The following is a 24,166-nucleotide window of genomic DNA, read 5'->3' as shown; positions in this document are numbered from 1 at the left end:
CCTTAATAATGATAATGAGACCTTCTACTGATCCAAGGACGTTTAGTAATATACATATACAGGGACAAAAAGTAGTGCAAAAGGTTTTGTGTATCCTCTCCATGTTAAAGTATCTAGTATCTAGTATAACAAACCTCTGTCGAACAACAGCTTTTTCTCATACATGATACCAGGATATAAGAGAAACTGTAGAAAATCCAAGAAAAAGTTGAACTCAAAGTTGATGTTTTCCCTCAGTTGGTCCCTCATGGTTTCCTCAGACACTCATTTATATATGGTGATGCAGAACCTTCAGCAAATCCTGCTGCCAGCATCAGTGATTATTTTGAGTTATTTCAACCCAGCAGTCAATTCGATATAAGATGTCAAAGAAGTGAAAATGCTGGCACTAATCCCAAGATGGGGGAAAAAAAATCAATTCATATGCAAGATTTTCCTTTTTAATATAATTTATTGTATAATGAAACATCCACTAGTCATGCCTTTGATGACGCATCTACAGTTTTGTCTTGGAAAAAACCCTAAAACAATTCATTATATTATCAAAACAGCTGTAAATGATTTTTCTCAGTTGAGCAATTGCTGCAGCCTTATATGAACGAGTGTTTTCAGGTGTAACATCCAACCCCCACCCATGCCCCGAAACATAGAAGTTAACGCTACATGAAGAATGACTAAAAACGCCTAAACATTCATCCATATTTCACAAAGGCACACAGTTCCCAAGGCTTCACCACAGTGATGAGTAGTTAAACTTTACACGCAGCAGGTACCTCATGCGAGTCTGTGCAGGATTGTAAACAATGAACTCGTTGTAGAGGAGGGAGTAAGCGTTAGATTTACCCACTCCCGTTTTCACGCCAGGCCCCATCGGCACCGTCATACCGTCCCTGAGAAAGAAATCGAGAAACAATAAAATAAATCCGTGGGATTAACACAAATTACCTTTGTTTAAAATTTCTTTTAGGTGATTGTAACAATTTTTTTCCCAAAAAAGGAAAATATTCTGCACTCTTTGGCTTCAATTTCTTTTTTTTTTCTTCGGCTATTTTTTAGGATCTTTGATCCATCCTCTTAACTCCTTCTCCAGTTCAGAATCATGGGAAAGCTCAATCGCATCCCAGATATCTTGGAGCGAGAGGCAGGGCACTTCCAATCTATTAAAAGGCCAACACAAGACAGACAACCACTCACATTCTTATTTATCGTTAATTTAGAATTACCAATTAACCTAACAAGCCGAGGAAGCACACATAGGGAGAGCATGCAGACTCCAGCTGGCCAGGAGATTCACACCCAGGACCTTCTCGCTGTGAGACAACAGTGCTAACCACTGCACCACTATGCCATCCATCTCTGGGGATGTTTTGCAAATCACTTAAACTGTAGTGAAACAGTGTGCAGCAGTATACTACAATTAATTTACAAATAGAATACGCTCCGTTATCAAACCTTGGGCTTGTATTGGACAAATGCAGGGCTGCTGTTGTTATGCAAGTGATAAAGATATATTCCAAACCTCCTGCTAATTTTAACAGAATTAGGTACACCATGTGAAGATTAAAGAGTATTTTAAGGCATTAAAAAAACTGCAGTGAAAAGTCGTAAACTAATTTCTTCAGCTTCAGGTAACTTACTAACAGGACAGGTGCAGTTTGTTAATACCAGTCTAAAAGAATGTAATTACTGCTCATGGCATGTAGGTTAAATATAGGCCTAAGGTGAGACTTGTCACTATATATAATGACAGAGTCGTTATAGTGGAAACAGGATTCAGTAATTAACAGGCCTTAATGTAGGACTGTAAACCGTGCGTTAATATCTTGAAATTACTTTCTGTAGCATTCTTGTTTTTAGACAACTCAACAACAACAAATAAATATGGCTCTAAAATGTTCACACTGTTGAATCTTCTCTATCGTTTTTGTAGATTGTGACTATGAATTTGTTCACTGGTAAATGGAGTGCATTTAGGGAGCATCGTTCTAGTCTCACTGACTACTCACAGTGACTTCAACCCAGTGTTTCAAACACATCGATTTTATATGGGGCACAGTTATGTGAACACCTCTTCAATCTTTGGTAATTTATCCAAACTTGGTTTTTTAATCCATCTGAAACAATTCGGATGTTGCTAACCACCTACCCCTGGCCCTTTCCTGCTGGTCTGTTTCTCATCCAGCTACATCTCCAGTGAGTTTGAAATCCAACCATGGGATCACAGTTAGACATTTATACTGCTTATTCTTCACAAAGTGGGTCAATCTATTGATGCATGCATTCATTTTCTCCCACTTATCAGACGAAGGCAGGAGCCTATCCCAGCTGTCATAGAGCAAGATGCACCCTGGACAGGTTACCAATTACATTTAGAAACTATTCGCATTCGTTTTCCCACCAGTGGGGTATTGTTGTGCTCTTTGGTGTCATTCAGCTGCTCTCCAGAGAGTCTGTTATCCTGGAGTCGTACAGACTACAACAGCAGCTGGTAATGACAGTTCTTAGACGACTCTGGAAACCTGCTGTAAGCAGCAGCTGGAGAACTGCTTCACTGAACTTAGAGGTTGCATGCATCCCGTCTATACTGTCCTTGAATGAGCAGTGCTAAACAAGATAGGCAGCTGTGTTTTGAGTGAGCTAAAACTTATGAAGGCCTCGTTTTAAAGCAATGGACCAAATAACTGAGCAGTAACTGGCCTGTGTTAAATATATCATTATAATTAGAGAGACTTACAGTGTGACAGAGTTTTTGTGGTCAGGTCCAGTCTGTCCCAGACCCTTGGTGCTGTGTTTTCCAGCAGGCAGATTGTTTGCTTCATAGTCTGCATCCAGCAGCTCATTAGATTCTCCCAGAGCGACCTGTGGGCATGAATATATGAATATTTACCAGTGCTGCATTATATTTAGGCCACTACACTTTGCAGAGGAATTTTTCTGGGTATCAAATTCAGCTTTTTTGGCTTCCTACGGGTCTCTACCTGAGACCTCAGCAGTAAACATCCTCATTGCAGGATCAAAAAAGTATCTGGATACAAATTATAAATATAACTGTTCAACCTGCAAAAACAAAACTTCATTGCAGATTACAGACAAGACATTTCCTTGGCAGCAAATTTAAGACATTTGCAGGCCAGAGCAGCTGCAACAAAACTTCAATAATGAAAATTATTAATGGCAAACAAACAAACAAACAAACAAACAAAAAACCACCCTTACTTCACACAGTAGCAGCAGTCCAACGTTGTTGTTCTGGTTGGAAAAACAGTAGTTGGCACTTTTTGATGACATGTCAGCAAAGTAGATACCTTTACCAAACTGAGTGAAAGAGAAATGAGAAAATGTAATATACCGATGTGAGTTCAATTTCAATGCCTGAGATAATTTCATGTTGAAAATTGATCACATTTTAGAGACTCCTTAAAATGTAATTATTTAGATCAATTTTATTGATTTTTTCTTAAAAATGTGTTTAACTTCTGTTACATACAAGCTGAGACAAAGTCAAACTGCATATTTTATTTGTCTTTCATTCTCTCACCGAGGTTCCTACACCGTTTTAAAAAATTAAGATCAAGACATTTTAAGATACCAATGAAGAACAATGATGACAACAATAAGTACTGTAAATATTCAATATTCAATAAATATTGAATATTTAATATCCAGGCTTTCCGCTAGTGTACTGCAACCCGTGTTGGACCTAAGACTGGTCTTAAGGACTGGTCTTTTTGAATTTTGATATTCCATCCTACCATGTAACCAGTAACAGGAGCTTCAGGGGGGGCCACTCGAAGTCCCTGACTGAGGATGCCGACCCAGTTAGACAGACGTGAACCGTGCCACAGCAGAGTCCTGGCAGACAGGTAGATGGTTAGCTTGGCTCATTGTGAAAAAACCCCCCATAATTTTCATTGACATCAATGTTGGATTTTTATCAATGCAAACATGCAGCATAATAAATCTGATTTTGAAGTCAGCTTGAAGTCATAAAGCAGTAACAGTATTTCTTCCTACCTGTTACTTAACTGTGACAGGAAATTTTTGCTCTCCCCGTCTCTGTCCACTGAGAAAATGTCAAGCACGGTCATGGTGTAGTCACAGTGGGTGGGGGCGTGAGTGGTGTGCAGATACTGCTCTATCACCTTCACACAAAGAGGAGGAAAGTTAGCTCAATGCAAAATGCTGAAAGGAATCCAAGATAATACTGAAGACTAACAACTACACAAGTTTTAGTGTGAATGGAAATGTAGTCAGCCAAAGGAAATCTCCATGGTACCTACTCAGTATCAGTCAGTTCACTGTGAGATATATGCACGTTATCTCTGGATTAAATTAAACAAGATTTGACACTGTTTACAGAGCAGTGCCCCACCAGATATTTTAGTCTAAATAAAAATAATAATAATAATAATTATTTTAAAAATCACACATTAAAAAGCTAATATTTCCAGCATATCAAATATTTTTTTATTTCAGCTGAACAACAGAGCCTGTGCTGTTTTCACATTTGGACATGATAGGAGGTTTCACAAACTCAACAGCAGCTTCTGCTGACAGACTAACTATCTGTGTTTGCAGACAGACCTTTGGAACACTATGTTCCTGACATAGTGTTAGTTAGTTTAGTTAGTGTAAACATAAATTAACTAGCAGTCAGAAGGTCACAAGTAGTCTGTTCATCCTGCTGTCAAAAATAATATATGAGCCCTGACAGGTTTGGCATTAATAAAGTAACACCAGCAATTGCCCTACCAAGGAGAATATGATCAGATGAGAAGATTCACCACAAACTATCGACTAGTCAACGCTGAGGTTGCAGCACTTCAAGTGAAATGACTACAAATGAATAAATTATTCTCTGTGCATAATGATTTAGATGCAGAAAAGTCTTACGCAACTACATCAGCCTATCAAATTGTTTTGAGGCTAAGAACAAGTAACATCAATAATGTGACACGGTTTGGTAAAACTGGTTAGTTAATTATTTAAATCACACTGACCTTGTACTCATTGTTGCTGGAGTCCAGAGGCTGCAGTTTGCACCGGAGGGAGTGATACTGTCTGTCCAGAGGATGTTCATCGCTGTCTTCACTGGACGTGACCATTTTTACTGCTATCTGGATGTCACTTAGTGCCTTTAAAACAGGGATGGGAGACATTGTTCAGTTAAGAAAGGTTTTTTAAGCAAACCGAATAAAATCAAAACATTTTACCTCCAAAAGGGCAATTTTGGCTTTCAGCTCTTCTTCTGTTTGGATAAGTGGGGGAGTTTTCAACCTATAAGGGTTACACCTTTTAGTTACAGCAAGACAGGAATCGGTGGTAACTATCCACACTCTGGTTTTGTCTAAAGTTTCATCCTTTTACCCAAAGTCATGTGGGATGCGGGTGTAAAATTGATTGCATGCTTCTAAAAGGTCACGACTGCTCCCTTTCTTCTTCTTCAAGCAATCCTCGATCTTCTTCAGTGCTGAGTAACCTGCTCGGATCTGCTCTGGGGTCAGCTTGCCTAATGGTAGAAAGGAAGAAAAATGTCAAGTCTGACACCGTGCATGGAAATACTGGTCACTCTGTCACCAACTTCATCTTCTCATTTAGTCAAATCAACCTGTAATAATGAATTTGAGTCAGACTGACCAAGAGGAGCTTTCTTGGTGTCAAACTTCATCTCCAGCACACACTCCTCCATGGCTTTCAGATCACAGATGAGCTCTAGGAGAGACTGAATCCTTGAATCCAGCTCGGAGGTTTTCTTTTTTGGTACAGTATCCACTGTGGTCTGATTCTCCTCCTGGAATGGTGAAAAACATCCAAGAATACAATCTGACACATCCAACCTTTTAATTCAGTTCAGTTTTATTTATATAGTGCCAAATGACAAGAACAGTCAGCTCAAGGTGCTTTATATTATAAGGTGAAACCCTAAAAAGATACAGAAAAAAATCCAAACAATCAGACAGCCCCCATATAAGGAAACAATTGGTGACAGTGGGAAGAAAAAAATCCCTTTTAACAAGGCTCGGGGAGGGGCGGCTATCTACTGTGATCTTTTATTGAATGTAACATATTTCTGAACATATTTCTCCAGTGCAACTTCTGCTGACAGAAGTTTCGGCATTATAACACTCAAAGACTCCTTAATAGAAATCTATGGTACAATTCTTAAACAACAGAGATGACAGTTATCCAACCCCCAAAGAGCTAATTAGGACCCAGAGATGCTAATCAGCTCAGGCCTCTGGACTGAGGTGTTTATGAAGCAGTAATTTTGCCGCTAGTAGTATGGCTTTTTTCTATTCACTTATATAGGAATTTCAAAGTAAGAACGCCCAGAGGCTTTGCCAACATGGCTGCTAAATGCCAAGAATGACTTTTAGTAAGACTTTTCCTAAACGTACCTTTTCATTCGTGCTGTAGTCCATAAACACCATGTCATATTTTCCAGCTACTTTCTCAAAACTATCTCGATGCTCCCATTCGTTCTTGGTCTTTTCAAAGAACCTGCAGCAAAACAAACAAGTTGGAATTTCACCAAACACACATCCATGAAGGCACCAGGAAAACCTTTCTTTTTCCACTGTCAGTCACATAATGTAAAGTAAAGTAAAATTTTATTTATATAGCACCTTTCAAGATAAAATCACAAAGTGCTTTACAGAGGCAGAAAACAGACATTAAAATCTCAAACAAAACAAAATCAACCAAAAGCAAGTTTAAACAGATGCGTTTTTAACTGCTTTTTAAAAGACATGACTGAGTCCACAGATCTCAAACTCAAAGGGAGCGAGTTCCAGAGTCTGGGAGCCACTGATACAAACGCTCTGTCACCTTTTGTTTTTAACCCTGTATGCTGGACAACCAGCAACCCCTGGTCACAAGACCTCAGGGACCTGCTGGGGTGATAAGGAAGAAGAAGAGCACTTATGTAAGTTGGAGCTACACCGTGCAGGTCCCTATAAGTCATGATTATGATCTTAAAATGGACCCTGAACTTGACAGGGAGCCAATGCAGTTGAATCAGCAGGGGAGTGGCATCTGAGTATTTGTGATGCTTTATCAGAAGCTTAGCAGCAGCATTTTGAACACCCTGCAGTCGTTCCAGGGAGGCATTACTTAAGCAAGTAAACAAGGAATTAATATAGTCTAAGCGCAATTAAACAAAAACATGAATAATCATTTCCAATTCGGAACGTGACACAATGGGACTCAGCTTAGCGATATTTGTTAAATGGAAAAAACAAGAGCGAACCAAAGATTTAACGTGTGTGTCCAGCGTCAGAGCTGGATCAAGTGTAACACCAAGGTTCCTAATGGAGGATTTAATATAAGAAGCAAGAGGGCCTAGATTTTTAACCACGAGGGGAACAAATTTCTCAGGAGCAAAGACAATGACTTCCGTTTTATCAGCATTTAGTTGAAGGTAATTACCAGCCAGCCGATCTCTAACGGAATCTAAGCAGGACTGCAAGATTTGGAGTTTAGAAACATCAGGTGGCCTAAAAGAGATATATAGCTGAATATCATCTGCATAACAATGATATGAAATATCAGAGAAAGAGCTAAGAAGTTGCAGAAGAGGGAGTAAATACAACAAAAACAATAACGGTCCCAAGACAGAGCCCTGAGGCACCCCACAGGCAAGAGAGCTGACGGAGGATCTGAACTTAGAGGCAGCCACAGAGAAAGATCGATTTGACAAATAGGATTTAAACCATTCCAATGCGGTACCCGATACACCCACCCAGTGGTTTAATCTATCTAACAAAATAAGATGATCAACAGTGTCAAAAGCAGAGGTCAGATCCAGCAACATCAAAACAGTGCACTCTCCAGCATCATAATTCATCAAAATATCATTAGACACTCTAAGAAGTGCAGTTTCGGTAGAGTGAGCCTTACAAAAGCCAGATTGAAATTTATCGAGAATTTTATGTTCATCTAGAACAACTGTGAGTTGCTTGGCCACAACCTTTTCTAAAATCTTGGCAATAAAAGGCAATTTTTAGATAGGTCTGTAACTGGAAAGCAAAGAAGGATCAAGTTTAGGCTTTTTTAAAAGTGGGTGAATGACAGCACTTTTACAGTAACCAGGGACCTGACCAGAGAGTAGAGATGCATTAATAATTTTAAGAACACTAGGACCAATAGACTCAAAAACATTTTTAAACAAAGACCCAGATAAAATATCAAGGGGGCAAGAGGATGATCTAATTGAAGTAACCAGCGTCAACAACTCAGGTAAAGACACTGGTGAAAATCTTTCAAATATGACAGGCTTAAGTAAAATCGGAACAGGCAAATGGTACATGGAGGGAGAGATGTTGCTCCTTACATTGCTAACCTTTTCAACAAAGAAGGAAAGAAAATTTTCCCAGTCTTCGTTCGAAGAAATTGGGACAGCAGCAGAAGCCGGAGCAACTATATCCCTAATAGTGTCAAATAAAACCTTAGGGTTACCTCTGCTCCTAGAGACTAGGTTTGAAAAATAAGCAGCCCTTGCATCACGAATTGAAGCGTTAAAGGAAACTAAAAGGTCTTTTAAATGAAAGAGATGAACCTGTAAACGAGTCTTTCTCCACAAACGCTCAGCTTTACGACAGACACGCTTTAAACAGCGAATGCTGTCGTTTATCCAGGGCGAGGGTTTTGTAACAGGGGCTAGTCTAGTTTTAATAGGGCAAATATTATCGATAATAGAAAGACAGTAATTATTAAAACGATTTGTTAATAAATCAACATCATTAGAAGCAGGCAGAACCAAATTAAAAACGTCAGAAAAACTCACTTTTTCTTGAAGACATCTTTGGCCTTCAGCAGGTCTCCACCACAGACTGTAAGGCTGTTTTGACCTACTTTACCCACTGCAGAAACAAATGATAAAAATCAACAAAATGCACAAAGGTGGTGCAATTTCTGCAAAATGACAAATATTTTCAAACAAAAACTGTCAGTTGACATTGAACATACCCCTGCCCCATCTCATCCACACACTGTAAACCTTGGAGCTGTCGTCCTCCAGCAGCTGGATCAGGTAATATTTGTTGTTGTTAAACTGAAGATTTGTCTGCAAATTGAAACAAATGATGTTTACTGCAGGCTACAAATTGGAAACTGAAGCTAAAAAACTGAATTTGTGAGATTTAAAGTTTTCACTTTTTCATTATTACCTATAAAGTACTACCTATACTGCTCCAGGATGAAATAATAATAAATGTTATTAAAATGGATCTATCATGCTATCGCATATTTACTGAACAATAAGGTCAGCGTGTGCACAAATAATCCCTGTGAGCCAAAACCTCTGGTCTGCTCCAAACAGTCAGTTTCTGGCAGGTTTTTCAGCTTTTGACTTTAGATGATGTTGTAGACAGGGATAGTCCTAGTATGACCATCTAAGGCAGCGGTCCCCAACCTTTTTTGCGCCACGGACCGGTTTATGCCTGACAATATTTTCACAGACCGGCCTTTAAGGTGTCGCGGAAAAATACAACAAAATAAAACTAGTACCGGTACCGAAAAAAAGAAGATTTATTCATAACACACGTGAAAAGACCCAGGAAAACCGAGTTGACGATAACAAAATAACGCTGAAAACCGATAAAAACCCTGAAAACCATACATTTCACACCTGAGCCTCAACTCTCGCGGCCCAGTACCAAACAACTCACGGACCGGTACCGGTCCGAGGCCCGGGGGTTGGGGACGGCTGATCTAAGTCACACAGCCCTAAAAAAAACTATAAAGATGGAACTGAGCATAATTTATTTCCTTTTAATTGAGTTACCTGATTGAGCATCACATCGTAAACATCATTTCCTTCATTGTAAACATGAGCCTGAAATAGAAATATAAAAATGAGTTATACAAATCAAAAGAATCCCACCATGTCTGCATTCAGGAAATATAAATATTTGTATATAAAATATTTACTTTTTTGTGTTTAAAAAGAACAGATTTGCAATTATGTTAAAAAATAATTTAAACAGAACCAATTACCACGTCTTATATTTTCATGTAACAGTCATATGTAAATCTACTGACAATTAGGTAAGATGAATTCAATTATCTTCTAATTGTAACAATACTTCTCAGATTTATTGCTTATCTGTTTAGTGTGTGGAAAAACACAATCATATATATGGTATTCAGTTGAAAACAACCATTTAGAAAATTTAAGCTTCACTGAAAGATTTATTTGTGTTTAAGCAGACACTGATCAGAATAGTTTGTCACAAGAGGAACTGTAACTGGGGGAAAGCTTTGCCTTATAGCAGCCAGGTGTCAAACCACAAGCATGACTGACATGAATCGTGAGATTTATATATCGTGTGGATGCCAACACTGTACCTTTCCCAGTTTGGCTTTACATTCAGAGTCTACTGGTGCTTTTCCCTTCATGACCACTGTCTTCACAACTTCTGTTCAGAACAGATCAAACACAAAAGAGTAGTGAGGTGAAGAAACATCTACAGTTCAGATGCAATTCCATGCTTACCTGATCCTTAAAAGCTTTAAAAGTTACTGTGCTTTGATAATGACTAATGTTGTCATGGCTGTAAAATTTTGTAAGTATATAAAGAAATTAGATCCATGTTACCTTCACTTTTTACTTCTTCTTTGGCTTTTTTGGGCATTTCTTCCGTTTTTGTCTGGCTCTTGCTTTGTCCTCTTCTCTTCTTAGCTGCAGGCTGCTCTTCTGTGTCCTCCTCTTCCTCTTTAACTTGAGCTGGTTTCTCATTATGAGTAGCAACGTCACCAGCTTCATTCTGACTTTCTTAATAAAACAGGAGAAAAGAGGAAAGACTGTGAGTACCTCCAAGAATTCAGATTTTTCAATTAAATTTAAACTGAAATAAACTATATAAATTTTATGAAATTATGTTTTAGATACCATTTCTACAAAAGACATTTATTTAAAAATGAACTAAACTGCAGTTAAGAAAATATCAAGCAACACAATTTAAAAATGAGGATTTATGAAAACAGAATACAGGGAGCAGGGAGGATGACAGAAAATTCACAGCGAAAAACACACCTGCTTTTACATTCTGACAGCGAACTTTCCGTTTGTACTTTGTGACAGGATTGATCTGAACCATCTTCTTCAGATCAACTTCGTAGGCTGTCCCCGAGCCCAGAGAGAGAGTGACAGATGTTTTCCCAGAAGAGACGGCCGAGTCCAAGACGGCACAGGCTGATGGAGAGTATGGTTCCCACTGTCTTTTATCCCCCATCCACTGCCACACTGATTAGAAATACACACAGAAGAAAATCTAACTCTTACACAGTGGCCTTTTAGAGATCAGAAACAAGTCTTTAAGTTATTAAAACTCTGTGTCTGTAATACCTCTTCCTTAATTTTTGTCCCCTGACAAATACCAATTATATTAAAATAAAAAAAGTATTAATGCTGCTGTTGTTTAAAAAAAATGAAAAAACGTCTGGATAAACTGCAAAATAGTAAAAATAAAAATAAAACCAATACATGCTTCTTCTTTTTTTCCTGGAAGGTGCAAATAGCTGTGAAACATTTTAATTTTAACAGAAGCAAAGCAAAGAGTGGCTGCAAAGAAAATCAGCCTTACTTTTAAAGGGAGCTCATTACACTCGAATTCTCCCCTTAGTTCAACAAATGCATCAGAACAAACTGTTTTTTCTCGCCTTCATTTCAGTGCAAACTTCCTTTATTCCAAGTTTGTTCTGATTGGCTGCTCTAGACAAACAGGTTTAAAAAGTAGCATGATCATGTTTGAGTTAACCCTCTCACTGACATCATCTGGAACAAAAATTTGAGGGAAAATGTCAAAAATTAAATGTTTACAGTAATTTAAAGCATAATCATTTCTACACACATTGGCATCATTATTTTACAATTAAAGTGGTCATATTTAACATAAACATTCCAGAATGTTAGCAGTATATGTTAGACAGTAAGCAGGTCACATTAGAAAAGGCCCCTTCGCTTTTGGTATGCAATAAATGTAGCTCACAACAAATAAATACTTTTTTTATTGGTCGTTTTAACTGCTCACTTAGGAACTTATTTTATTTGAAATTTTAGAAACGCAACCGGATTTATCAGCAAACCGAGCTACAAAAATTGTTTCGTTTGTTTTTTAAGCTGACAATTTTTTATTATTATTTCACACAGACAGTACCGGTGTCTGAATTATGAGTGAAGCTTCATAATATTGATCTTCATGCTGTCTCCTGTCCGAACATGTCCACAGTTCAATGGCGTAGTTACCCTGCAGCAGCTACAATATTATGCTAATACGACACACAGACCTGTTTTTGACTGGGCTTCTCCATTTTCTGGTGCACTCTCACATTTATTTCTGGAACTTCTCGCTCGCCTCATGGTGGGTTATTAAAAATAATTATCTGGCTGCTGTTAAAGGGGAACCTCAGCGATAACACTAAAACACGGCGGGAAACTTTTCCCCACCGTACTACTGTTTCCTGACCGGCAGCCGCACTACAAACGATTGTTTCATGTGAAGATGAATCACTCCGCCGCGAAAAGTGAAGCCATTGTTGTTTCCGGTGCGAAGACGGTTAATATGCCAGCGATTTATATTAAACGCAGTTCAAAGTTTAAAATACATTTAGGTTTATATTTGTTTTCATTTAGTCCCAACTTTGTCTATTCCGTGGCCGACAGGTAAACTTGATGTCGCAGATGCTGGACAGTAGGCGGAGTAGCACTCTTCGTTGTTCTCCTGAGGTGGGAACAGAGATTAGGGGCGAAAGTGTTCCGCCTTAGGTAGTGGTCGGAATTATTTTGTTGAAGGATTAGTGGGATTCTAACGTGACACTTTAGGAAGGCTGGATGAAAGTTGAATTTTAAGCCATTTAAACGTAACGGTTAGAAGCAGATGTTATGGTACCGCGTAGATTTAGCGCCTGTGTTCTCTGTCAGAGAAAACCTTTGGCGATGCTGGTGTGCCGGGTGAGTACGGATTGATATTACCACTGAATGCAGCTTTTTAATCGCAGAGGTCAGACACATAAGCTATAGAGAACAAAATAGTTTCAGTCTGTACATTTACATTTTATTTTTTATTTTTGGCATAATATACACCATTTAGTCGTGAATCTACTCTACCTGTCCCCCAGATGTCAGGGCTGCCAACTCTCACTGGTGTAAAACATGATTTCTACGTTCATTCAAACACTGCCCAAACACATCTCTGAATACTACACTGAGGGGATTTTCTGGGGTTATTATCAGCTCAGCATAAAAAATCTCTTGGCTATGTCTTTCTGACATTATAACTGGAGCCAGTAAGGCTGCTGTCTGGTTCCCAGTTACCTTGGACTCAAACATTTCATTAAATAAACTAAAACTGCACTTACTGGCCACTTCATTATTTACACCTTGCTAGCACTGGATAGGCCCTCCTTTTGCCTTCAGAATACTGTGATCATAAGTAGGTGGACATGGTCAGCAACAATACTCGAGTATATTGTTACACAAACAACCACGTCACGTAACATAAATTACTTTTCATCCAAATTTTGATGCTTGGTTTGAATTTCCATAGGTCTTCTTGTCCATGTTTGCATGCCTAAATGCGTTAAGTCGCTGCTATGTGATTAGCTGATGAAATACCTACGTTAACAAGCACTCAAACAGTACATGTGCCTAATGTAGTGGCCACTGGATCTTTTGAAAAAAATGAAACACAGATTTTGTTTGGTTTCTTTGTTTGTTTGTTTTTTTCTAAAATCTGGCTGTAATTGGATTTCCTGTTTTTTATTTTCCTCATATAATCATATTTTAGTTTAATTCAAAGGTCAGTAAAACAGCATCATTTAAACCTGTTATTTCAGGCAATAAGTGCAGCTACACACCCACAGCCACAGGTAGATTTCCTAAAGGGTGAACCACACAGAAAACACCCAGGTGTGACCAACTTGAAAACTCTACGGCTACCTGAGGAACTCCACGTGGCTGCACAGTCGATTATTCACAGTAAGCTTAGTGTTGGTAAATCAGTTAATATAACAGATCTTTCTGACCAGCTTCATTGGTTGAAACCCTTTGCCTCTCATCCATCTCTGCATCTGTAGGAGCTCAGGTGAATCAGCTTCCTGAGCGCATTCACAAGCTCACGAACTTCCTGTGGAGCAGGAAACGAGCGGTCGAGGATTTAACTCTGAGGCAGAAAGCTGTGAGCCTGGAGAAAGAATTGTGGGAGAAAGCCATGCAAAAGGGAGGAGGTGGGTGACATATGTATAATTTTTTTAAAAGTAATAATACACATGCAACAAGATCATATCATGCAGCAGCTAGAAAAAATAAATATACATTCATTCTGCAGATATAGACGAGCAAGCAATGGAAGACCGCATTAGGAGGAAAGTTCTCTCAGAGCTCCGAAGAACGACATATCACTGGGCACCCACGAAGTAACATGTCATTTAACTACAGTGTTATCCATTATCAGTTTTTCACGTTTCAGTCTGTTCTGAATGCCTCTTTGTTATATTTACTGATTCCTAAAGGAGAAAAAGCCTCTTTTACCCATAATAGGAGAAGCTAAAACTGCGATTTATGACAAATGCTGAACATTTTATACCTTTAACAGACTTAAGATGCTTTCTTTAGATAAACCCAGCGAATGGTTGCGCTCCACCATGATCCATCCTGAAGTTGTAGTTTTGGTCCTTAAATTTGACGTGCAGTAGATTTACAAGCATCTCACTGTGTTTCAGGTACGATGAAGAGCTCGGCGTGGTCTACATGGCAGCTCGACTTGCTGGCGGTTACGCTGCAGTGAGGAGAGCTCTGAATGAGGTAGCAAAGTGCTGTGGAGGCGATCGGCTTACGTGGTGATACAGGGAGCTTCCTTTTTAAGAATCGCTTGAATCCAAGCACAAGTTGTTTTTTGTGGTTAAACTCAGTTATACCTGCAGTTTTTTCCCCTCATCATTTAGATAAAGAAGAGGGATCCCTCCTTTGCTCCTCACACTCTCCTGGATTTTGGTTCTGGGTTAGGAACAGTTGTCTGGTTAGTGTGTAACACTAGTAAAACATGTAAATGCTTTAGTCTGAATAGCTAAACTAAGTTTATAATCTGGCCGTTTCCTCAGGGCATCTCACGCATGCTGGGGTGACTCTTTGAAGGAGATGGTGTGTGTGGACAGCTCAGGGCCAATGAACATTTTGGCAGAACAACTTCTGAAAGGTAGACACACATGTAGACAATTTATTTTTGTTTCTTTATGTGAAATACAGATGTTAATAAGAACTGACTGGATTGTATTATTATTATTATTATTATTTTTTTTTTTTTTTTTTTTTGAATTGAGCAGGTGATGACGAAAGAGCTGAACCCTGCATCAAACAAGTGTATTTCAGGCAGTTTCTCCCTGTCTCTCCTAAGGTAAAACTCCCTCAGCTTTTATTTAAGTCACAATGTGTTCACTGTCAAGAATTTTAAAAAATCAGTGTGTTATTAAAAATGTATATGCAATATTCTAGACTTCAATTCTGGGTTATACATGAATTTTTAAAATATTTTTAGTTGTTGTTCTAGAAAAGAACACAAACAGACAAAATCAAAAAATAAAGAAAATCCCAATATTTTTGATTTGCTGTCATTAATGTTCCAGATAATCTCAACAACTGGAAATCCTGACCATCCTTTTTCTCCTTTCAGGTGCAGTTTGATTTAGTCACTGCAGCTTTTACCCTCTCAGAGCTGCCAAATGTGAAAGACCGAGAGGAGGCAGCATTCACTCTTTGGAGAAAGACAAGCTCATATCTGGTGAGATCAAAGAAAGATACAACTTAAGAAAATGATTGGTGAGCCTCTGGTGTTTAAAAGGAAACAGAAAAAAAAACTATTAATCGTTGCATTTTATGTTCTAGGTGCTGGTGGAAAATGGGACCAAAGAGGGCCATCAGATACTCATGGAAGCCAGAGATACTTTATTGAAGGTATTTAAACACACTGGATAAGACAGCAGTTCACAATAGTTGTTATTTATCAAACTAAATTGTTGGTTTTCTGACTCCAGAAACAAGAGAAGACCGTTTATGACTCCAGGCCAGCATCAGTGTTTGCTCCAGTAAGTTTAACACCCAGTAGATTTAATTAAAGTCATACTTAGAGCCATTAGTGTCTCAGTCTTATTGCGCGTCTATTCATTCATTTATTTATTTATTTTAGTGTTCACATGAACTGGTGTGTCCCAAACTGGCCCATGAGCCCGTCACACCCTGCAACTTCCAGCAGCATTACCAACCTCTGTCTCTACCCAGGGTAAGACTCAACTGTCTATGTCTGTTTACAGCTTTTCACTTTAAATGGGATCTAATCTGTTAATTACCAGGTCTCTTTCTTTTTATTCTTGGACTCCACCGGAGCAGCATTGCATGAATTTTAAATTATCCTTATTGTCCTAAGACAACACTGGTGAATTAGTGCTTGAGTAGTACCAGCTAATATAGTCAGGCTCACCTCAACGCACAGCCGGTGCTCTGCAACAGGTCTCCTGGAGAGGGGCTGGACTCTCAGTCTAGAGTTGCCCTCAGAGAAAGATGGCAAGCAGTGGTGGGTATACAGTTATGGTCACAAGCTCTAAGTAGTGACAAAAAGATCACAGATAGAAGCAGTAGAAATCAACTACCTCCGCAGGGTGGCTCACTGTTGTCATTTGGGAGTCCTTTCTGAGGGCTTCAGAGTACATCCGCAACTCGAAAGGAGCCAGCTGAGGGTTTTTGAGGATCTGACTAGGATATGACCTGGACATCTCCTTGGTGAGGCATTTTGAGCATATTCTACTTAGAGAATCTCTGGGACAGACCCACGAGATTATGCCTCAGCTGCTTTGGGAACACCTCGGATGAGCTGGAAGGGTGACGGGAGGAGAGGAAGTTCTGAGGCTTTTCTTCTTAGAATGCTGGTCCTGCAAACCAAGCAACAGACCAAATAAGACTAAAACATTTTAGTGTAATCTGCAAAAACAACATATAGTCTTCTGTACCAGGCTCTGCTATTAAAATCAGCTGCACTTCATTCCCTTCTGTGAACGCAGCTGAAGTTTCGTATTATTGTATATTATCAGGAAACTCATATTTATTTAATAGCATGTAAAACATAAAAGACACAAAGTCTTGCGCCAAGATTTTATCTTGGATTGAATTCGTTATTTTTAACTTCATAACTTTTTATTCTTGTTGCCTTTTAAGTATTATTAATTTACACTTGTCTTATATTTGTTGCTGACAGAAGGTGCTATATATGCAAACATGTTTTGTTTTGTGTTTTTTCAGATAAATGCTGAATGAATTCCATATCAACCCTTTTTTTTTCTTTTCCAGCACAATGACCGTCAGATCGAGAAGTTCAGCTACCTAATTTTGAGGCGGACAGAAGCAGTGGAGGAAGGCACAAAGGGTGTGGAGTGGGCCAGGCTGATTGCACCAGTGCTGCGCAGAACGAGGCATGTCCACTGTCGCATGTGTTGCCCGGACGGACAGCTACAGCACATGGTGGTGACAGCCCGTAAACACAGCAGGTAAAAAGAAAAATCAGTGTCACACAAATTCATCAGCTGCAGAATAGGTTTAGTCCTTTTCCTTAAATGCTAGCATAGAGCAGGGGTGGGCAACTCCAGGCCTCAAGGGCTGGTGTCCTGCAGGTTTTAGATATCACCCTGGGTCAACACACCTGAACCAAATGATTAGTTCATTACCAGCCCTCTGGAGAACTTCAAGACATGTTGACCCATTTAGCCATTTAAATCAGCTGTGTGGGATCAAGGATACATCTAAAACCTGCAGCACATTGGCCCTTGAGGCCTGGAGTTGCCCATCTCTGGCATAGAGAGATGAAGACAAAATGCACTCTGTGGGAGAGAGAAGACAAAAGGTACTGACATTCAGTAGTGACAGGTGAGTGCATTGGGAGGGAAAAGAAGAGAGTGAAGAAGAACTGCTCAGTGCATCATGGGAAGTCCCCCAGCAGTCTGACAAAAGGATTCTTCAGGGTCATCAAATTCTGCTCAGGTTTCATCAAAAAGAAACGTTTGAAGTCTAATTTTATAATCGAGAGGATATCAGTCCTGAATCCAGAGATATTAAGACTCTAGGTCAGATCGGATACCATAGGGTTTTTAGGATATGATGTTAGGGACCAGGTGCATTAAAATAAACTAAGAAGAAATATGTCATTAAAATGCTTATTAGGGCTGCGTACTGTTTGAATTTGATTCAGTGTGGGGCCACGCAGTTCATCAACAACGTTTTCTAAAATTAACAAAACTCCTCGGGTGTTTAAAGATTTCCTAGACACAGGTAGGCACGCAGGAAAGATGCGGGAAATACAGAAAGAGAGAATGAGGGAAGGAAATGCAGCAAAAGATCTGGCTTGCCTGGACTTCAAACTGGGGAATTGCTGATCAAATTTGGCTATAATTCTGAATTATGTGATCCGAAAATGTGTCAGAACTAGACCAAATGGAGCAGAAATTCATTGTAAACCTTCTGTATGTCATAATAATCGATACTCTGTGCTACAGGCAGCCTTTGGTTGCTGGATATTCTTATTGCTTTTTGTTGTTTGTTTTATTGTCACTGATGGACTTATTTGACTGTTTTGTTTTGTATTGGATTTTTTCTGTTTAATTGTTCTATTTCAATGTCATTTTAATCAGAGATATGTACCGCTGTGCTCGGAGCAGTGACTGGGGAGATCAAATGCCGATCATTCGGGGTGTAGAGGAAGACGTCAACAGTGATTCAGAGTGACGATTCAGCCGTAAAGACAGACTGTGGAAACATACGATACATCGTGAAACTGATAATACTTTGATTTATAGACAAAGGAGCTGCAAATTACATATACATTTCCTCTCTGCAGTTTTCTTTATTGTGTACCACCTCCAATAAACCATTATATTTTTAAGTGTGATGCTCTTTGGACTGAAATGTCTTTTAAAAAGTATTTTGAAATTGAATTTACCTTGAAGCATTTCATTTTCAATGCGGTCCAAACAAACCTTAAAGTTGTTTATTCAGCAGAACAATACATAACATGAGCTTTATGTATTTTTTTTTGGTAACATAACATTTCACAGCCTTAAAATAAAAAGGGTAAAATTTCTTTTTGCACGTTTCCGTGTTGCAGGTTAATTCAGTGACACTGTGAGACTCAAAGTGAGATTTCAGCAACATTTTTAATTTACTGCAGGCCACAAAAAAGATCCAGTAAACTTGATTAACCTAGACTTATGTAAACGACTATTTAAAAAAACAAAACAAAAAGACTCCAGGCTATGACCTGTAGCTCCAATAATTGTTTCGGTGCTTCACCATCTGTAATGTGGTCATGTGGTTATTTATATTACTAACCACTGTGTCACTGACAATTTTTTTTTTTGCATTAATTAGGAGTTAATAACAATAAACACGGTCACTAGTTGCAGCATTAATGGCTAGATGTACAACCATCCAAGATTATCTTCTGTAGCTCTGTTCATGAGTTTGAACGAAAGGAGCAAAAGCTGCTAAAGGAGAAAGTTTAGACACATCTGTTATCAAGACTCAACTCTGTCAGATTTATTTTACAGAAACACTTCAGTATCAACAATCATGTCCCAGTGCTTTCTAAATGTAAGCAAAGGCTTAAAGCCGCTTGTTATTGTCCCGAATGCGGAGAAACACTTTAAAGCAAAGCATGACATTTTATTTAAAACAGTTTTTCAAACATGATCCCATAACTGCTCTTTAGCAATATGAGAAACAACAGTTCATCAGTACACAGATCTGATGAATAAGTAATTTACAACAGTCTTTTACTGAGTCATGATCCTGGGATTCATTTTCAATGACTCGTTTAGGCTCATATTTGTTTATTCTTGTATTACAGTAAAAATGAACTGCCGTACTCTCTTGTTAATTAACAATCTCCTTCAAAGCGGAGGTCAAGTCAGGGTAGTTGTACTGAAATCCAGACTCCAAAGTCCTCTTAGGTATGACTTTCTGGCCTTGAGTAAGGATCACGGCCCTCTCCGAACCCAGCAGGGCGTTCATGACAAAGCCAGGTACAGGAAGGATGGTGGGCCGCCTCAAGACCCGACCCAATTCTTTAGTGAATTCATAGTTTGTGTTGAGAGCCGGCGCGACTCCGTTGAACACTTGTGGTGATGAGGAGGGTGGAGTGTCAGCAGGGGGCTCCAGTGCGCGGACAATGATTCCTGCCAGGTCTGAAACGTGGATCCAGGGAAATGGTTGTCTTCCAGATCCCAGGGTACCCCCGAGGCCGAGCCAGAACGGCAGCAGCATCTGCTTCATGGCCCCACCATCACGACCCAGCACTGCCCCTGGGGAATGCATGGAAAATAAGAAAGCACATGTTTTTCACTGCAGCCATTTTAACTTGTTTAATGATGATTTACTGGGACACTCTTTATAACTGAAAAACCATTAGTTCAAGCTTATGCTGTCCATTCAGTCAATCTAGTCAGATTATCTGCCGTGAAATGGCCCACGAGATAAAATTTTAATTCATGCTATAAAAACTGAAAAAGATAAAAAGTAATACAGAGATAAGATACTTTAAATCTTCACATGTTGTGTATGCATGTACAAAATGCAAAAGTTTAACAGACTGATGGTCTTTTAAAGTTTTTCTTTGGATGGTGGTAGCCTTTTCATTCTTTTTATTCTAGTTCTTGTACCCGATCGTCTTCAAAGGAAAGGTTTTTGCCCCAATTACTTTCTTTAGTTTGTTAAACCAGTTAACACTGACCTGTGAATCATTCAAGCATGAAAAAGGCACCCAATTCAAGAAATGAACCACTGTTTTTAAAAATGTATCCTTAGGCACTTTGTTATTAGAAGCCAGTCATAAAAACAAATTTTTTTCCACATTTCTTTAAGTTGATTTAGTCAATCTCTGAAAAATGCCAAGGATAACATATTTTGACAGGCATAAAAATTATATTTTTGGTGATTCCAAAATAACTATGAGCAGAACACTTAGGCTATGTTCACACTGCAGGCGAACGCGCATCAAATCCGACTTTTTTTGATCCTATCCGACTCATATCCGATCATGGTATGACAGCTTGAACGGCACAAACCCAATATTTTCAAATCCGACCTAGGTCACTTTCGTATGTGGTACTGAATCCATTACGTATCTGATGTTTTAGAAAGCGACTGCTGTTTGAATGGTCATTTTGCATTTAATCTGTCTTTTACATCACTGACACAAGACGGACGCCAATTATCAGCGCTAGAGAAGACAAACGAGAAAGCATGGCGGCCGTTGTTAAAGCACGGGCTCTCTTTTTTCTCTGTTTCCTTCTTTCTCTATTTAATTTGTCAAAATTCTGTCGGTTACGACTGTGCAGAAATTGATAGACTGCTGCAACAACACCTACTAGCTCTGTAGCCGCCATTTTTACTTCCGCAAACAGAGCGCGTTGTGTGTGACATCTTCTTTTGTGCATGTGGACCACTTTGAGGGCCATGAACTGTTCACACTAGAGCGCATTTGCTGTCACATTTTATTTGTAGTGTGAACAACCAGAAATCGGATTTGATCAAAAAATTGCAATTGAGCATTAACACCTGCAGTGTGAACTACAGGTTACACTTACAATTTATGAAGAAACTAGACGTGAGGACAAAAGGAGAAGTGGCAGGCCTAAAGAAACCATCTACAGCAGACGAACAGGATCTGAAAGCCATGTTCTTAAGAAATAGGAAAAAAAATCCAGCAAAGACCTTACATAGGACCAGAGAGATGCATGTGGCCCTTCATCTGATCCATTTAGACCACAGGTAGGCAATTCCAGGCCTCGAGGGCCGGTGTCCTGCAGGTTTTAGATCTTACCTTGGGTAACACAACACACCTGAATCACATGATTAGTTTGTTACCAGGCCTCTGGAGAACTTCAGGACATGTTGAGGAGCTAATTTAGCCATTTAAATCAGCTGTGTTGGTTCCAGGACACATCTAAAACCTGCAGAGACACCGGCCCTCGAGGCCTGAAGTTGCCCACCCCTGATTTAGACAGATTCAGGATGGACAATAAACATAAGCATGTGCCGTATACAAACCAGGCCGGATGATGACTTGTTTGGTGGTTTTTGCCACATTTTCAGGAAGTAGTGCTGCTGCTTCCCACTCTTTGACAAGTCTTGAGAGAAGGTCAAACGGAGTCCATTCACTGTCTTCTGTGTATTGAGCTGTTAGACTGGGTTTATAGCAAGCTGTGTCATGAAAACAAACAATGGAAAAGCAATAATAGAATTACTATCTATATTATCAATGAGTTCATCTGATCTGCTGTGCTGAGTAGAATCTCACTTATTAAATGCTTACCTACACCTGACACCAGCACCCAAGAGTGAGGAGGACTGGAGGAAGCAGCAATGGCTTGAGAAAGAGCTTTAGTTGTGTCAACGCGACTGGAGAACAAGTCTTTTTTGTAGCTTTCATTCCACCTTCAAAACAGAACCCAAGGGAAGAAACAGTGACAATCCCTGTAAATGCATTAAAATGCTGCAGATATTAGGATGGACTCTTTGATTATTTATTTCTCACCATCGCAGTGGGTTTATGAGATTCTCTCCAGCCAAGTTGACGGCACCCTCACACGGTGGGAGACCCTGAGACTCCAGCTCACCCTGCAGGAGCAGAGAGGAAGAAACATAAAGATGTTTAGAAATGTCACTGGATCTGTAAACTATCCCCCTTCCACATTTATCAGTTTGTACGTCTCTGTCTGTACAGTTTGTACATACTGAATTTCCCGGAGGAACCAACACGAGGGATTAATAAATTTCTTCTCCCTCTCTAATTTCAGTCCTTCAAACCATCAGGCATCAGCTCCAGTATGATGTTTCGTTAACAGTGATGAATCAACAGGTCCTAAAATGAGCTTTAGGTTTGCCCTTTTACTTTGTATTAACTTTAGGTCATACCCATGTTATCTTCCCTGGACCAGGCTGGCGGGATATCAGTGTCACCTCATGACCTTTGTCCCTAAGTAGGCGGGTAAGCTCACGGCCAACGAAGCCAGATCCCCCTCCTACAAGAAACACAACAGACAGAGAAATCATCAAAAGGAACAAACTGAAAAACAAAAGCCGCACACTTCCTTCAACTTAGAAACTGTGATTCGTACAAGTGTGTAAAGAAAGTACTGTATAAAGATTTAAAATCGGATTTATTTTATCATATCGTGCTTTAATTTTTTTTAACGTTTTACGTTAAATTTAAAATTACACTCAGTTTTAACTGCTGTAACAAAGGAAAGTCGCAACTTTCAAAAAACCCTTTTTGCTCATGACGTTAAGGTGGCTTTGGGTCAACTTTATTCTCGTTTTTGCAGTTTAACTTAAAGAGAAATATTTCTATTATTTAACCAAACAACTAAATAAATACATAGAAACGCTTCAAAATTATTTAAAAAAAAAAAAACCCTCAAAATTAGGTGAGTCAGGCATGCGTGGTGCGCATGCGTATTGTACATGCTTACAAAACATTGCTTTGTGCATTACCTGAGCAAACTCAACTATGAAACACACCATAAGCACACAGTTCTAGCACGCTTTCTCAAAGCTCCCAGGCTCTGTTCACAATAGTGCTACAGCCCAACATAATGCACAAGTACAAACTCACTAATGGATATAAGGCACTTCATTATTGGCCGCAACGTAAACATTAGCTGTAAGCTATCTGAAAGCGTAATGTCACTCTGACCTTTCCGAGCAACTTTAAAAAACGTGTAACTTTTTAAAAATTGTACATACCTATTAAAATTCTCATGGCCAGAAGCTTGCCCTTTAACCTTGAGTTAAATCTCAAAACGCCACCGTACACGAGTCCCGCCTCTCCTTCTTCTTCCTCTTCTTAAATGTTATTGGCGGTTGGCAAACAACTGATTGGTGCATTACCGCCACCACTAGTATGGAGTGTGAACTGGAATGACGCCCCCCCCCCCCAAAGAAAAAAACACCTCAAAGCCTTTCAAACACTCTTCCCGCTTTAAAAAACTGAAATAAAGCCTGGTAACTCTTACTTCCAGAATCCTTTTGCAATAGGTCAACCAGATCCAATTTCATTTTCATATTAATAAGGTTTTGGGATAATTGTCTCCTCTCCACCTGATATTTCGGACAGTGCAATATCACAAA

At 39.2% G+C, this 24,166-nt stretch overlaps 3 protein-coding genes across 5 annotated transcripts; 1 reads left to right on the top strand and 2 right to left on the bottom strand.

Annotated features, from left to right (window-relative positions):
* Positions 1-431: 431 nt before the first annotated feature.
* On the bottom strand, positions 432-12,653 carry parp2 (poly (ADP-ribose) polymerase 2). Of its 2 annotated transcripts, none has more exons than XM_085254490.1 (17): positions 12,289-12,653; positions 11,036-11,245; positions 10,598-10,774; positions 10,348-10,418; positions 9,785-9,835; positions 8,968-9,064; positions 8,786-8,861; positions 6,399-6,501; positions 5,638-5,791; positions 5,368-5,509; positions 5,214-5,277; positions 5,001-5,135; positions 4,015-4,142; positions 3,753-3,852; positions 3,217-3,315; positions 2,735-2,859; positions 432-890 (listed from the first exon to the last, which is right to left on the bottom strand). In XM_085254490.1, the coding sequence occupies exons 1-17, from the start codon at positions 12,359-12,361 to the stop codon at positions 731-733; spliced, it is 1,965 nt and encodes a 654-aa protein (XP_085110616.1). In that variant the 5' UTR covers positions 12,362-12,653; the 3' UTR covers positions 432-730. The 2 variants fall into 2 exon arrangements, with proteins under 2 accessions (XP_085110616.1, XP_085110617.1); XM_085254491.1 differs by lacking the exon at positions 12,289-12,653 and adding an exon at positions 12,159-12,271.
* A 29-nt stretch (positions 12,654-12,682) lies between these two features.
* Positions 12,683-18,924, top strand: mettl17 (methyltransferase like 17). The gene is made up of 14 exons (XM_085254492.1): positions 12,683-12,952; positions 13,837-13,978; positions 14,077-14,226; positions 14,328-14,415; positions 14,722-14,803; positions 14,944-15,017; positions 15,100-15,194; positions 15,322-15,392; positions 15,669-15,776; positions 15,881-15,949; positions 16,030-16,080; positions 16,182-16,274; positions 17,336-17,532; positions 18,670-18,924. Exons 1-14 carry the CDS (start codon positions 12,884-12,886, stop codon positions 18,761-18,763), a joined length of 1,383 nt encoding a protein of 460 aa, XP_085110618.1. The 5' UTR covers positions 12,683-12,883; the 3' UTR covers positions 18,764-18,924.
* A 74-nt stretch (positions 18,925-18,998) lies between these two features.
* On the bottom strand, positions 18,999-23,910 carry sdr39u1 (short chain dehydrogenase/reductase family 39U, member 1). Of its 2 annotated transcripts, none has more exons than XM_085254495.1 (6): positions 23,783-23,910; positions 22,952-23,058; positions 22,572-22,654; positions 22,350-22,471; positions 22,085-22,237; positions 18,999-20,337 (listed from the first exon to the last, which is right to left on the bottom strand). In XM_085254495.1, exons 1-6 carry the CDS (start codon positions 23,796-23,798, stop codon positions 19,910-19,912), a joined length of 909 nt encoding a protein of 302 aa, XP_085110621.1. In that variant the 5' UTR covers positions 23,799-23,910; the 3' UTR covers positions 18,999-19,909. The 2 variants fall into 2 exon arrangements, with proteins under 2 accessions (XP_085110621.1, XP_085110619.1); XM_085254493.1 differs by lacking the exon at positions 23,783-23,910 and adding an exon at positions 23,652-23,709.
* Positions 23,911-24,166: the final 256 nt, after the last annotated feature.

The sequence above is a fragment of the Mchenga conophoros genome, linkage group LG18 (assembly GCF_057382185.1).
Source record: "Mchenga conophoros isolate Kocher_MC1m ecotype Shallow Benthic linkage group LG18, M_conophoros_male_GT1.1, whole genome shotgun sequence".
NCBI lineage: Eukaryota > Metazoa > Chordata > Actinopteri > Cichliformes > Cichlidae > Mchenga > Mchenga conophoros.
The sequence above is the reverse complement of the archived record's forward strand: the minus strand, read 5'-3'. Positions and strand labels throughout refer to the sequence as shown.

Excerpts from the sequence above, each read along its gene's own strand:
- parp2 (XM_085254490.1), bottom strand. The coding sequence starts at position 12,361 with ATGAGGCGAGCGAGAAGTTCCAGAAATAAATGTGAGAGTGCACCAGAA. Across the intron at positions 8,862-8,967 it reads GTGGATGAGATGGGGCAGGG|TGGGTAAAGTAGGTCAAAAC; the intron begins GTATGTTCAATG and ends TTGTTTCTGCAG. Across the intron at positions 6,502-8,785 it reads AAAGATGTCTTCAAGAAAAA|GTTCTTTGAAAAGACCAAGA; the intron begins GTGAGTTTTTCT and ends GTTTTGCTGCAG.
- mettl17 (XM_085254492.1), top strand. The coding sequence starts at position 12,884 with ATGGTACCGCGTAGATTTAGCGCCTGTGTTCTCTGTCAGAGAAAACCT. Across the intron at positions 13,979-14,076 it reads TGCACAGTCGATTATTCACA|GAGCTCAGGTGAATCAGCTT; the intron begins GTAAGCTTAGTG and ends CTGCATCTGTAG. Across the intron at positions 14,227-14,327 it reads AGCCATGCAAAAGGGAGGAG|ATATAGACGAGCAAGCAATG; the intron begins GTGGGTGACATA and ends TTCATTCTGCAG.
- sdr39u1 (XM_085254493.1), bottom strand. The coding sequence starts at position 23,694 with ATGTTTACGTTGCGGCCAATAATGAAGTGCCTTATATCCATTA. Across the intron at positions 22,238-22,349 it reads GGTGCTGGTGTCAGGTGTAG|CTTGCTATAAACCCAGTCTA; the intron begins GTAAGCATTTAA and ends TTCATGACACAG. Across the intron at positions 20,338-22,084 it reads ACAAGTCATCATCCGGCCTG|GGGCAGTGCTGGGTCGTGAT; the intron begins GTTTGTATACGG and ends TGCATTCCCCAG.